The 15,016-nt window shown below is 43.4% G+C and overlaps 2 protein-coding genes across 2 annotated transcripts; both read right to left on the bottom strand.

The window, feature by feature from the left end:
• Nucleotides 1–229: 229 nt before the first annotated feature.
• On the bottom strand, nt 230–1,489 carry LOC136476613 (peroxidase 47-like). Its single transcript, XM_066474527.1, has one exon. It carries the CDS (start codon nt 1,424–1,426, stop codon nt 452–454), a length of 975 nt encoding a protein of 324 aa, XP_066330624.1. The 5' UTR covers nt 1,427–1,489; the 3' UTR covers nt 230–451.
• A 5,592-nt stretch (nt 1,490–7,081) lies between these two features.
• Nucleotides 7,082–13,794, bottom strand: LOC136472433 (GDSL esterase/lipase At1g71691-like). Its single transcript, XM_066470143.1, has 3 exons — nt 13,377–13,794; nt 8,263–8,387; nt 7,082–8,180 (listed from the first exon to the last, which is right to left on the bottom strand). Exons 1-3 carry the CDS (start codon nt 13,618–13,620, stop codon nt 7,449–7,451), a joined length of 1,101 nt encoding a protein of 366 aa, XP_066326240.1. The 5' UTR covers nt 13,621–13,794; the 3' UTR covers nt 7,082–7,448.
• Nucleotides 13,795–15,016: the final 1,222 nt, after the last annotated feature.

Genomic DNA, 15,016 nt, shown 5'->3' with positions numbered 1-15,016 from the left:
TCATCTAAAATATAGCCATAATTGAGTAATCAAGAGTTCTTATATATTTTTTGGCAAGATGTAATCAAGAAGTTATACAATTGAAAGATTAAATAATAGGTCATTTTTAAAACAATTGTTCGATCTTATACATAAGGCCTCATTTTGAATTTTGCACCGGGCCACCAAAATGCTAGGGATAGCCATGCTATCCAATGATAAGAACAGGCTTTTTCACACAAGCAGGGACTCCAGATTCTACTTCCTTCAATTATTTGTTACAGTACACAATATAGTGTATCCTTGCATTATTATTTGCTTCAAGAGCTTCATTCTTAGTTCCTATCTTGGTATGCATGGGCACTCGTATATCATACACCAGTGCCATGCATCATGCTTGTTTTACTTTTACAAGCCACACATACTTTGCTGACACAGCAGCCACACGTATACCAGGAGTTGCTTGCATTGCCTAGGAGTTGATGACCCTGCACGTGTGCCTGATCTCACCCTGGTCGCCTTCCTTGAGGTCGAGCTGCCCCATCTTGAGCATCCCCTGCTGGAACGCGTAGAAGAAGTAGGCCTGGTTCATGGCGAACATGTTGACGATGCCCTTGGTCTCCGGCGACTCGAACAGCGTCTGGTCGGAGCTGAGCAGCCCCCGCCGCATCTGCAGCTCCCGGTAGTAGACGGTGTCGAACCTGGTGCTGGTCCGGTCGAACGGCGCGGTGCCGGCGTCCCCGTTGGCGGTGCAGGTGGCGCCGAGCGACGACCCCAGCGTGGCGTCCAGCGTGTCCGTCTCGGTGAGCCGGGCCTTGAAGTTGGCGCAGTGCGCGATGCCCAGCGTGTGGCCGCCGGAGAGCGCCACGAGGTCCTGCACCGTGAACCCGTGCGAGCCGAAGAGCTTGATGAGCGACGTCGTGTTGAAGAAGGGCGGCGGGAGCGCCGTGAAGGTGTCGGAGTCCAGCGACCGCGTCCCGTCGCGCCGCCCCAGGGGCACGCCGTAGTAGGGGCCCCACGCCAGGAGCACGGCGTCCCGCGCCGCCAGCGCCAGGATGTCAGCGCAGGAGACGACGCCGGGGCACTGCGACTCCAGCACCTCCTTGATGCGGTCGATCACCTCGAAGCCACGCAGGCTCTTGTTCGCCTGCGCGTCTTTCTCCGCCGTGTTGCCGTCCGTCGAGTCGATCAGCACCGACGCGTCGCAGCCCTGCACGAAGCAGTCGTGGAAGTGCAGCCTCAGGAGGCTGCCGGCGAGGGTGGGGTCCTTCGTGAGAGCGTCGTAGACGACGCTGCGCACCATCATCTCCGCGAACGGGCAGCTCATGCTGTAGTAGTCCATGCTGAGAGCCGCGACGCCGCCGGGGCCAGCCAGCAGACCGGCGGCCACCTGCACGAGGAAGAGGAGCCGGACAAGGTTCTTGGCCGCACTCATCTTCGCCATCATTGAGCACCTCGATCGAGTGACAAGAGAGGCCGGCCGGAGGAAGGAGAAGAAGACGAGTGAGTGAGTGAGCACTTGCTGTGTGGAGAGTACGTGCACCGGGAGCAGCTATTTATAATGCGCCAACCAATGCAATCAGTGCATGCATCAGGAGTTCAATCAGGACTACTATTGCTTTAACTAATATTATTGTCATATATAGAGTATATTCTTGAATCGAATACGCAACGTGGTTTTCTATACATATATGTAATCATTCTACAATATCACGTACTGGTGGTGTCTCTAGCTAGTGCTATAGTGAGTGCAGTACATGGATGAAACCCAAAACATGCATGGCCACTAGGAGATCCATCATCCATATGTTGCCAAGAATGGCCTACTACTTGGCTACTTCTTCTTCCTGTAGTCAAAAAGAACTGCACACCACTCACCTAGCAGTGCCCTATGGCGTCATGCAACTCAAGCATAACAATTCTGAAGAATAGTCTCCACACTGCCACTGCTAGCCGATCTGCTACTGCTAGGCAGAGAGCCAGAGACACAGGACACGACGAACAACTGCAACATGTATGCGTATCAGTCTCAGATGAACAGTGATCGAGTTGCATGCATGCATATGCATGCTTGGCCAACTGGGCAATACAAAATTGAGGCCACTTTCTGCAGAAACATATATGGTGCGTGGTAACGCATGATTGGGTTATTGTTGCCGGTTCATTCCATCTGCGGCCGTCGCCACCGATTTTTTTTTTTTTGTTTTTCAGCCCTTTTTTTTTGAAAGATTTTTACAAATACGTCTCTGGTAGTAATTGACGCCGAGCTTACACGTCTCGACGCCAATTGCTTTGGCGCCGAGGTCCATGGTCATTTTTTTCGTATCGTTGACGTGGCTGTTTGCGTGGCGCGGACGTGGCATGAGCTCGGCGTCATGGATCTTGGCATGAGCTCGGCGCCAATTACTACGGCGCCGAGCTATGGAAATTGATAAATTTTAATTTTTACCTTGACTTGGATATTGAGAAATGCGGCTAACTCTAGATTTTTTACAGTGACTTGTTGTTTGATCATTTAAAATAGTCTAGAAATACTTAAGATAAAAAATGATCTAGGGTTTATGTTCATGAACTAGACTAAAAATGCTTCTAAGTGTTGGATCAATAGTTAACTCCTTTTTTCATGATGTTGTTTTGACCAGGGTAAAACTATAGTTTCTTTTTCTAGATATGAAGTTTGACCTTTAATAGAAGTTGTAGTTTGAGTTGAGTACAACAAAATTTGCTTTTGGACCTAAACCTAAATCAGTCTTTAACATAACCGAATTGTGACGCTGTTTTGGCCCCTCTAAATCTTTCTAATTCCCTTATCGCCTATAGTGAATTGACATGTTTGCGACATTTTATCTTTCAAATTTGTATAGCAACTCAATTTGATACCGTACATCGAATTTGAATACTCTCTGAGGACATGACAACAAAGCAAGTCTCGTCAAGTTTGGACTTAGCCACGGTAAAAAATCAGACTTAGCCACGGTCATAAATTCTAGATTTAGCCATATTTTCACATGTTTACAGGTCATGACGTGCTTACAGGTGAGGTGTGTTGCGTCCGTGCTTCCATGCCTACACATGCACGTACAGTTCGTTGTATTCACCGATGCATCTCCGGTTAGCAATGCAATAGACGCATAGAGCCGAGCCCTGCATCGCCCCGCCATACTGCAGGAGCCGAGCTCTGTACCGTGTCTCCCGAACATGCTGTAGTTTCATTTGGTCAGGCAAATTTTTTATCTTAAGTATTTCTAGATTGTTTTAAGTGATTAAACAGCAAGTCACTGTAAAAACTCTAGTGTTAGCCACATTTCTCAATATCCAACCTGGACAACATCCATGAGTTCTTTTCTGCTATCTCGTGTCTCAACCATCTAGAGTCCTTGTCAGTGCGACTCCATAAGAACATGGATGGTCTGTTTCCTTCTCTGGATGACACAATTGCTCGGCCGCCAAAGACCCTTAGTTATTGCTTTAAGCTGCACGGGCATATACGCATACTACCATCATGCGGTTGGATCAAGGAGTTTGTCAACGTCCAAGACTTGGACCTTGAGGTAACCTTACAGGAACAACATGACATGCAGGTCATCCTGGATCATTTAGTACATCGTACCAATGAGCCCATGAAACGTCTTTGTATCAAGCCAGTTCAAGATGATGCGCTCCGTATAGGCATTAATGATGAGCGGAAGTTCGTTGGGTTACGACTTGAGGTCCTTGAAATTGTTTGCACCACAAACTTAGAGGCAACTATTGGAAATATACAAATTTAGAAGATAAAATGTCGCAAACATGTCAATTCACTACCGGTGATAAGGGAATTAGAAAGATTTAGAGGAGCCAAAACAGCGTCACAATTCGGCCATGTTAAAGACTGATTTAGGTTTAGGTCCAAAAGCAAAGTTTGTTGTACTCAACTCAAACTATAACTTCTATTAAAGGTCAAACTTCATATTTAGAAAAGAAACTATAGTTTTACCCTGGTCAAAACAGCATCATGAAAAAGGAGTTAACTATTGATCCAACACATAGAAGCATTTTTAGGCTAGTTCATGAACATAAACCCTAGATCATTTTTTATTTTAAGTATTTCTAGACTATTTTAAGTGATCAAACAACAAGTCACTGTAAAAAATCTAGAGTTAGCCATATTTCTCAATATCAAGTCATGGTAAAAATTAAAATTTATCAATTTCCATAGCTCGGCGCCAAGATCCACGACGCCGAGCTCTGCCACGTCCGCACCACGCAAGCAGCTACGTCAAGTACACGAAGAAAATGACCATGGACCTCGACGCCAAAGCAATTGGCGCCGAGACGTGTAAGCTCGGCGCCAATTGTCACGGCGCCGAGGTCAGGGTCTATTTTTTGAAATGATACTGTCAGAGGCGTATCTATGAAAATCTTTCAAAAAAAAAAAGACTGAAAAACAAAAAAAAATCGGCCGTCGCCATCGGCCATCGGTAGCGTGAATGGGTCACTCTCCATTTGGTAGCTAACATGCCAGCCGCCATGACCATGACAGTTCACTAACAAGCTACAAGAATGCATGTGAGAGTGAGACAGTGAAAGAGAAATCCTCTTCAGATATATCTCTATATACTCTGGTGCAGTGCTGGTGCGTGAATGGAAAGATGGTGCAGCAGCAACAAGCTAGCCGCCCTGCCAATGGCGGCATGCATGCACTAAGTGTCTGAGTGTGAGTGTGAGATCGAGAGCACCAGAGCTTGGGAGTTGACATTGCCTTGCTGTTCACCCCGAGCACTGCACACACGCGTGCTGGAAGTCCGGCCGTGAACCTGCGCCTGCGTCACCTACCATTTGCTCCATATATTTGTATATACGTTTCTACGAGAGAAGCTGAGATATCTTTCGCAAAAAAAAAAGAGAGGCTGAGATATATAGCGAGGATGCACGAGCGAGCCAGAGGCCGGGGATCGAGCTGCTGCAGTGGAGCAAGATAAGTTGAAGGGACGTGAATTTCAGTCCACCAGCTCTTCTCTGCATGGTGGTTTAGTCACTAGCTAGGATAGATGATGGATATATCATATATTAGCACTAGCTAGCTAGTGATCCAGGTGCATGATGGATTGTACATACTGACAATAAAAATCTGCAACTTGTTGTGAGTTATCCTCAGTTAGGTTGGCGATTGATTAGTTTGACTCTCTGTGTACACCATTGTAGCGAGATATCTTACTGCACTTGTGCAGAAATGGTGCTTCTCGTTGACTTGCACAGATTTTATTTTCTATTCTTTGCAGAAATACTCAATCCTTTATTTTTTAGAAAAGGACATGCATGTCACTCTAGTAATTTAACACAGATGATTAGCCATATCTCTAGATAGTTATATATTATAGTGATTCCGTTTCGTTTGGTGCACTAACTTAACTTAATGAGAAATAATGGTGCAACATTCCCTAGTTGACCATTTGTTAATTAACCGCGCGCCCCATGCACGCATGCGGCCAATGGGCGCCCAGAGTGAGTGGGCTAGCTAGCTTATGGTTCCACTAGCTATCCCATGCCATAAGGTATAAGGCCAGTCTCAATGGAGAGTTTCACCTCCCAGTTTCCAACACGTGAAACTTTGATATGAAACGGGTCTCTCCCACAGTGCAAAGTTTCATGGCACGGTTTCATCCCTTATTTTACTATTCACGGGTCCCACCTATCCCTATCATCCCTCTCTTCCCCGCGTGGTCCCGGAGAAGAAAAGTCGCGATGAAACGAAGGAAGGGCCTCAGTGCAGGTTTCACGGCGTTTCCAAAGTTTTGGAAACAGTGCGGATAAGTTTCATGGCCATGAAACGAATCTCTTCTCTCTCCTCCCAGTTTCATGCAAAAACTGACGTGGCACCTTATTAATTGTGCATGAAACCCCCCATGAAACTCCATTGAGACTGGCCTAATGAAATATATTCTGTGACACAAATTTTGAATCCTACATTGACATGTTTTTTTTACAGAGATATAATAAATTGCTTGTGATGATGAAAATTCTTCTTGTTATTGAAATAACCAAAATATGTTCCAACCCCAAGCACCCTCACCTTGTAACACAACAACTACTACATTCACTAAAAAAATCTTGACATCCTAACATACAAATTTTGTCAAAAAAAAAAACTTTTGGAGAAAGTGACGCCCACATGAGCCAGGGCATGCGCCAAAATTAAGCTCGGTAATAACAAAAGCATGTGCATGCATCCACTGGTTTGGGGTGTTTAATTTGGATCCCCTCACTAAAAATGGTTCCTGGCTTTAGATGCCAAATAGGCGGTTAAACTTCAAATGATCATAGACTAATACTCCCTCCATTGTCCTCAAATATAAGTTTTGAAATATTGAAAATTTGTACCAAATTATAAGGTATTATGGGTGAATTATGTACTCCAAAACACCAATCGCATGCATGCATACCTACCATTAGTGTGTACAACCATGTTCAAAATATGTTAGTCCACTTTAGCTATTGAGGCTCCAAACAGAAGGCCTAAAATGTTTTCTAAAGTTTAGATCACCTCACAAAAACTTTAAACCGTACAAGTGCGCTAAAGTGGTCTAAAGTTTTAGTCCTCAACTTTAACAACTAAACTTTAGATGAGAGAATCAAAACAGGCTCTTAAGCACAAAATCTCTCTACAGTCAAGAGAGAGTTACATACATCATTTGTCTTACCTCATAATTTGTCCTAAAATTCCTGTGATACAGAGGGAGAGTAAGAGCTAGGGGCTACTAATTGGTGGTTAGAACCCATTCAAAAAAGAAGTTTATGATTAGCCTAGCTATTTTTCGATGGCAAACTAATTTTTAGCCCGATGATCCAAACGTGACATATGCATCACTTAATTGACGATGATTCCCCAAATGGCTTGAAAAAGGTAACAACTAATCAATAGGGACAACCAATATCATTTCATATATCCAATCTCTGGTACCATGTATAATACGAAAAATAAACACAGAAAACTTATACGCAGTACAAAGCATATATGGATTGAAGTAACAAATAATTAACCACTACATGGTTTGTGGTTGGAGGTTTGTAGCACAAAAGCTGATACAGTTCACCTAACAAACATGGCTTCTCTCTTTGTCAGCTGTTGGTGTTGGCTCTAGTGATGGCCGGCTCATGCATGGTGCGCATGTAAGCTCTGTATGTGTGCATGCATGGTCCAGCATCCGCGTACGATTTTAAATCTGGATCACTAGTCCATGATTTGGATTAGTTTATTACATACGTACATGCATGATTGAAACAAACAAACTCAACACACTAGAGCGAAGGAATCATAGATCTACAGGACGTAGAGTTCATCTTCATCACACCATGCGTTTATTAGCAGGATTTTATTCCTACATTGGGTAATATCACAAATTTAGTTTGTTCTATATATAATAAGGACTAAGGACTTAAAGGAGCAGACCACACGAAGTTATACTACTACGTCAGCTCCGATCATCTTCTCAGAGGCCCGCGAGCTGCCGGACGTTGACGGGCGAGACGACGTCCGCGCCACCATGGAACGCCAGCCTGGCAATGATGACGTTGACGGCCGCCGTGGGGTGGTAGGCATCCCAGAACACATAGCGCTCCCTGTCGTCGCACGGCGGCATGAAGGGCAAGCAAGTGACCTGCCCACGGTTCCTGCCGATGCCGCAGCAGCCGCGGTCGACGACGCTGAACCCGAACGCAGCCGGGTCGCCGAGGATGGCCCTGAAAATCCGGAAGTTGTCGAGGTACGTGAGCCGGGCACCAGGGAGACCACCACCAGCAGCGCCGCCGCCGGCGTTGAGGCCGTCGAGCAATGCCCGCACGTTGGCGTTGAAGGGCAGCACGAGGTCGTCCACCTCCTGCGAGCACCGCCCCGCGACGCTCTGCGCCAGCACGCTCGGGATGCACCCCATCGACCCCACGCCGGCCACCACGAACCTCCGGCCGCCGGCGTTGTACAGCCTGGTGAGCTGCGCGGCGAGCTGCCGGGCCAGGAGGTCGGCGAACTGCTGCGGGCTGTACCGGCGCCGCGTGTCGTAGTTGGGCATCAGGTAGTTGTTGAGGTAGTCGTTGCTGCCCATCCCCACGAACAGGATGGAGCGTGACACCAAGTCCGTTGCCGCTGATGCGCCCACTGCGCTGGTGATCTGTGCCACTGTTGACTCGAAGTTCTGGATCTGCTGGTTGAATGGGATCCTTCCAACCTGCATTATTGCAATTTGTGAAGTAGTGTTGTTTGGTCATTTGTTGGTTATGAACACATGCATGGCTGCCATGGTTGCTTACAAAGTTGCCGCCACTGTCGTCGAGGATCCCGGCGGCGGCAGAGGCGTAGTTGGTGCCCTGCAGGACTTGCTGCACGGATGAGGCTTCTGAGTAGGGTGGCACTAGGGGTAGCCCAAGCAGCTCAGCTGCAAATTAAACATAGAACACAATGACACTTTATTGAGCAATAGTGAAGTCATCAAAAGAAATAGTGCAATGATCTTAAACAACACTGAGATTGTGAACGTGAACCAACTATTCGATTTGCTTGTCAGATTAATTGAAGTCAACATGGTTCGGCAGGAACTTGTGTCCTAGCTTAGTTAGATTACTAATATTATAGGTGATAAATCAACTCCTTGTCATTTGTACTCCGCGTGGTTGGTGCATAAACAATCTGTATAGTTAGACACGCATTCAACTACTAAACAAAAAGTGAAGTCACAAGCAGAAGGTGCCATTTGATCTGCACTTATGATCTAGTGATATGTCAAAGATAGTTGTTTTCATAATGAAATTAACTAACTTTAACTATATACTAGTATAGTGCTAGATTTATTTGACTTCAAATATTGCTACAAACTACTCGTTGTCTGTTAATTGAATGTTGTTAATTTAATTCGATAAAAGTACTCCAGCAGCACTATCTCTTCCTTTTGGAGACCCCAAGCAATTGATAGCTTACTTTTATTTTATTTAACTGAAGTCCATTTGACCCCTTGAACTTGTTGCTAGTCTAAACCTATCAACTCAAAACCACAAACGCTTACATCATTCAACTTTCAAAACCAGACAAACTAAATCCCACAAAACTAAAAGTGGTTTTAACGGTGTGTTGAGTCACTAATTCAAAAAACAAATATGATAAACACTATATAAGGTTTCTAAACCATGAAAGTATCTTCAAAAAAAATCCTAGATATATTAGGACAATAGGTACTAAAAAAAATATTTGGAGCCTGTTAAGTTATCTCTTGAAGATTCCAGAAATTGGATTAAGCTTTAGAAAAATAGAAAATGTCAAGAAAAATGGAATAATCTCAAAACTTTCTAATTAATGTGTAAACACATTTTGAAAACTTTCCACAACAAAATCATTAGACGCAACCAACATGAATGCAACAGAGAGTAATGCTGGTAGCATTCATGCTAGTTGCATCTCATATTTTTGTTGTGAAAAGTTTGCAAAACGTGTTTATACTTAAGTAGAATGTTTCAAGATATTTCTAGATTTTCTCTAGATATTTCTTCATTTTCTAGAGCTCAATTCTATTTCTTGAAGCTTCGATAGATAATTTCATGAGCTCAATTCTATTGTCCCTTTTTTGAAAGTTGGGGATGTAAGGTTTATGGTTTTTGAGTTGAGGGTGGTTTTCCAGTGACAAGTTTGGAGGTAGGTCAAATGGATTTCACCTTTTATTTTCATCATGCTAATTTAAAATTAAGTCACCGGATATTAAATTGCTTTAGGTTTGAAATAATTCTATGTCCAAATAAACTTTTTTATGTAATTGTTCAAAGTCATTTGCCAATTTTTAAATTAAACATTGGCTTGTAATTTTCAAAATACTTTGTTCACTTTTATTTATTATATATTAACCCATAGGATAACCCTTCACTTCTATAAGAAAGAGAACAACTTCAAAGTAAACCATGGCTACCTTGAAAAAATTACTCATATGCATATATGGGTTTTCAAAATTGAAAAGTGTGTTCTCAAGATAATGGAATTCTATATATAGTTTACTTCAAATGTGTAAAACAGATTTCAGTTATAGAATCTCCATAGAAAAAGCGAGAGGCAAAAATGTTATTAAGCAAATTTCCTGAAGTTCAGCCTTGATCATGTCACAACATCAAGCGCCACACTTTAATCTAGAAACCACTCTAAATTCAACGCAAGGTCGGGAACTAATATCTGAGAGTAGAAAATGAAATATGTGTGTGTTTTGGTAGTTGAGGGTAAAAATGATTTCTATGCAGAAAAGTAAGCACATTTTTCTGCAACAAAAAAATTAGATGCAACCAGCATGAATGCAATATAGAGTAATGTTGGTTGCATTCATGCTAGTTGCATCTCATGTTTTTGTTGTGAAAAGTTTTGAAAATGTGTTTATACTCCAATCAGAATGTTTCAAGACCATTCTATATTTTTCTAGATATTTCTTCATTTTCTAGAGCTCAATTCAATTTTTGGAAGCTTTCATAGATAATTTCATGAGCTCTATATATTGTTTGGGTGTTTCTTGTAATATACCTCTAGGATTTTTCTTGGGTTTTTTTGCAAGATTGAAGATTTTTTTTGTGGTTTAAAACCTTATCTAGTGTTTATAAAGGGTCTATTTTTTAATTAGAAAGAACAACATGACTCAAAATTACTTTAAACTAGTTTAGGGGGTCATTTGTCCCTTTTTTAAGTTGAGGGATGTAAGATTTATGGTTTTTGAGTTGAGGGTGGGCCAGATGGACTTCACATTTTATGTTAATCATGCTAATTTTAAATTAATTCAGTGCATATTAAATTGATTTAGGTTTAAAATAATTCTGTGTGCACATAAACTTTTTTCTGTAATTGTTCAAAGTCATTTGCTAATTTTTAAATTAAACATTGGCCTGTAATTTTCAAAATACTTTGTCTTTTATTTATTATATATTGACCACTAAGAGTAACCCTCCACTTCTAAAAGAAAGAGAACATTTTCAAAGTAAACCATGCCTACTTTGAAAAATTATTTATATGCATATATGGGTTTTCCAAACTAAAACATTGTGTTCTCAAGAGAATGGAATTATATACAGTTTACTTCAAATGTATAAAATAGATTTAGGTTACAGAATCTCCATAGACCAAGCCATTTTCCCAAAGTTTTTTAATTTTAATAACTATTTGAACCTTGATTGTGTCACAACATCAGCGCCACTTCATCTAGGAAACCACTCTAAATTCAACTCAAGGTCGGGAACTGATATTTGAGAGTAGAAAATGAAATATGTGCAGTTTGTTAGTTGATGGTAAAAATGATTACTGTACAGAAAAGTAAGCACATTTTTCTGCAGAAAATGTAATGTGCATGTGGTTTGGTAGTTGAGGTAAAAATGATTTACACGAAAGATTAATCTCTTGCTTTACCCATTATATAAAATTAAACACCTTTTTTTGCAGAAATTGGGGTTATCAACTCAAGGAGAAAATTATCAGCACTGCAGTGATCATCAAGTCATTTAAAATTGATTGAATTCAGCGTAGTTTGGCATGACCTTTCTTGTCCAAGTTAGATTAGATACTCAGTAAACTTTGTGTCATTTCTACCCCTATTGCATAAACAAGTCATGCACGCATTCAACTACTGAACAAAAAATGAGTGACAAACACAAGAGGGCATTTCATCTGCACCAAGGATTCAGTGATCTGTCGAGATAGTTGTTGTGTTCCATAAATAGAAGTGACTTGAATTATAGACTGCCTCCGTACTACCAGCACTAGATTATTAATGCGATTTCTGATATTGTACTCTAGCAATCTGACAAAGAAGTCTCTGTTGTTGTCAAAAGAAGAAGAAGAATTCCTACTCTGTGATTGTCAATTCAATGCTTGTTGATTCAATCTGACAAGAAGACTCCAGCTACACTGTTGGTGTTTCTTGTTTTATTTTGGAGGTGGACCAACATTATCACTCGGCAGCATGGTACGTTAAGAACATGAGACCAACATTAGTGCAGAGGAATGTTTATAAGCTAAATAATTTCATAAGTAAAATAAAGTATAAATGACGACTAAGAAAAGATAGTACGTAAAATAAAGTAAAAAAAATAATCATGCCAAATAAAACATTAATTCACTGTGTGATAAATTGATTTAGGTTGTAAACAATTCTATGTGCAACAAAACTTTTGTTAAAATTATTCGAAGTCATTTGCTAATTTGCAAATTTCTGAAACCATGCCTACTTTGAAAAAAAAAGTATACTACATTAGCAATTATGAAAAAGCTTTAGATCACTAGTAGAGAACAGACTTTCCGTTCAACACATTAGTCTCGGCTAGCTTTAGATCAGGACTAATGTGACCATTAGTCCCGGGTCCAAATTTCCTAGGCTTCAAATGACCTTTAATCCCGGTCGGTAACACCAACCCGGATTAAAAGGTCTACATTAGTCCCGGTTGGTATTACCAACCTAGACTAAGAGCTTTGACCTTTAGTCCCGGTTGGTAACACCAACCCGGATTAAAGGGTCTACATTAGTCCTGGTTGGTATTACCAACCTAGACTAAAGAGCCTTGACCTTTAGTCCCGGTTGGTAACACCAACCCGGACTAAAGATAGACCATTTAATCCTTGTTGGTGTTGCCAACCCAGACTAAAGGATCATTTAATCCCGGTTGGTGTTACCAATCCAGACTAAAGGTTCTCCGATGGGCTAGTTCAAAAGAAAAGCATCCCTCCTAAGGTCACATGTGCTGTGTAAGTGGGGTGGAAAGGTACACGCGAGGCCATGCATGAGCTCTTGGGTTCGAATCCGCGAGCCGCACGGGTGAAAAGTATTATATTTTTTAGCCTGAGAGGACCACCTTTAATCTCAGTTGATATATGGCATTAAAAAAACTAAAACAGTTGGTTCTCAACGGGATTGAATTTTAATTAGTAAACGCGATCGATAAATGGATATGATATACTTTACCCCAAATACTTATAAATATTTCCCAAATTTCAAAATTGTAAAAAACTACTTTAGCCTTGGTCTTGACGCTACATCAGGGTCATATTTTCACCCAAAATCTATCCTAAATTCGAGGGATGAAGTTTGAGCAGTGGGTTTTTAATACTAGTAGTTGAGAACAGAAAAAAGTGATCTCAGTGGAAAAAATTTACCAAGCTGTTAATTTTACCCATTTTATTTCAGAAACTAAGCACTTATGAGAATTGGTCGTCAGAAACATACAGCAGAATGCACACTGTTTTTAGTTTTTTTTTTTTTTTGTCCGAAAGAAATTAAGCAGAATTGACTTGTGTATGACGGCTGAGCTAGCCAGCAACAAGAAGCTCAGAAGGAATTCCCCAAAGAAGAACATATCCTAGACGAACGTGCATATATTAGCATACAAACACACGCACGCTGACGCACGTCCGTACGTACCGAGCTCGTCGACGATGGTGTAGCCGTTGCAGAAGCGGCCGGTGGGGCCGTCGGCGAAGTCGATGCCGTAGGGGAAGTAGTTGGCCTTGGCAAGCGACGCCAGGTTGTTGTTGTTGCCGCTGTCGATAAGCGAGTCCCCGAACACGAACAGCGCCGGCGCCCTCCCCACTCCGCCGGCCGCAGCGGTGACCGCGAGCACGGCGAGGAGCAGCAGCCGTAGCTGGAGGAGGCCGGCGGCGGCCATCGTCGGCCGTGTCAGATAGCTGAAAGCTGCAGCGCACTAGTGCTTGGTGGCGGTCCAAAATGTGGACAATGGTTGCAGATCGAGGCTACTGACGGGCAGAGCTAGCAGCTAAGCCACTGGCTCGCGGCCATGCATGGGTGAACGAAGGTGAAGGGAAGAAGAGATGAATGGAGAGTTATGTGGCTCAGTATGGCCCTCCTGCACGTTGGTTCACGCGGCCGGTCGTCGTCGTCGTACTCGTACGTGTCGTGGTGGTACGGTGTGGCCATGCATGCAGCGATGACTGATTGATGAGCAATAAATTTGTACGGTGGCAGACCGGCCACCTGCCGTGCACCGCTCACGCCACGGCGTTTTGGCCTGCGACTGCGACTGCGAGCGAGGCGACGCGACGCGCGGCGGGACCGGCCGGCCAGCGCGGCGCCGGAGAATCATGGCCGGCAGGGTGGAGCCGATGGATCGAAGTGATGGCCGTGCATGCATGCAGTTACTACTACTTGCTCGCCGTCGGCCCGTGTGTCGATCTGTTTGGAACGCAGGTGGCGGCAGCGCCGGCGTGCATGACCGTCTGCTACAACTATTTCGGGCGCGCACGCAGCCTGCATGCATGCATGCTGCTGTTCCAGTACAGGAGACGCAAGGTGATCGTGGCGAGCGGGCCCTGATGACCCGGCCGCTACTCCGACCTACCGGTGCAGATGTGCATCTCCTTTCGACTGTGCACCAAGAGCAAGTACTAGCGCAGCTCATCAATTCCGAACCGAGACTATACACGCGGGCCGGCCACCGACGGCGCGCGATATATTGGCGCAGTGCTGGTGCGTTTCCTTTCGACTATTATATAGCTAGTGCTGGTACATTTCCTTTCGACTGTGCTGCAGGAGCTAAGTAGTCACTGCACGGCCATGACTAGGCCATGTTTTCCGGCCGCTCCCGCGGAGCCAGGAATTGAGATGTATAAGACTAAACTAGTAAACTATACCAAACTGTATAACATATATAATTGTAACATATGTTTCACAAATCTTAACCGATCGAGAAATTACATATCTATTATCCTAAATTTAGTTCTACGAGTACCAGTAAGAGCAGTTTGATTAAAAAAATACTAGTGACTTTTATTTACTAGATATAAGAATACCACTACATGATTATGGATTACGGATTACCGGCTGCTTCTGGTGGCCTGATCGCCTGACCAACACCTGCAGGAGGCAATTTGGACGGCAGGTCGGCAGCCGGCGCCCGGTGGTGTCAATTTGGGACAGCGGTGGCGGCACCGTCGTGGCCGCGGTGGCACGGCGCGGGCGTCTTACGTCCGGCCTCTCACTCCGACAGTACCAGCGTGGTGAAGTTCCGAAGTCCGTGAACTGGCAAAGCAGAAGAGAAGACGAAC

This window comes from Miscanthus floridulus, chromosome 8 (genome assembly GCF_019320115.1).
Source record: "Miscanthus floridulus cultivar M001 chromosome 8, ASM1932011v1, whole genome shotgun sequence".
NCBI classification, from domain to species: domain Eukaryota; kingdom Viridiplantae; phylum Streptophyta; class Magnoliopsida; order Poales; family Poaceae; genus Miscanthus; species Miscanthus floridulus.
Note: the sequence above shows the minus strand (reverse complement) of the source record. Positions and strands in the feature narration are given on the sequence as shown.

What these genes read in the sequence shown, in the direction of transcription:
- LOC136476613 (XM_066474527.1), bottom strand. Translation starts at nt 1,426, where the DNA reads ATGATGGCGAAGATGAGTGCGGCCAAGAACCTTGTCCGGCTCCTCTTC.
- LOC136472433 (XM_066470143.1), bottom strand. Translation starts at nt 13,620, where the DNA reads ATGGCCGCCGCCGGCCTCCTCCAGCTACGGCTGCTGCTCCTCGCCGTG. An exon ending in CACCATCGTCGACGAGCTCG is followed by an intron (nt 8,388 to 13,376) that starts GTACGTACGGAC and finishes TTTAATTTGCAG; the next exon opens with CTGAGCTGCTTGGGCTACCC. An exon ending in ACGACAGTGGCGGCAACTTT is followed by an intron (nt 8,181 to 8,262) that starts GTAAGCAACCAT and finishes GCAATAATGCAG; the next exon opens with GTTGGAAGGATCCCATTCAA.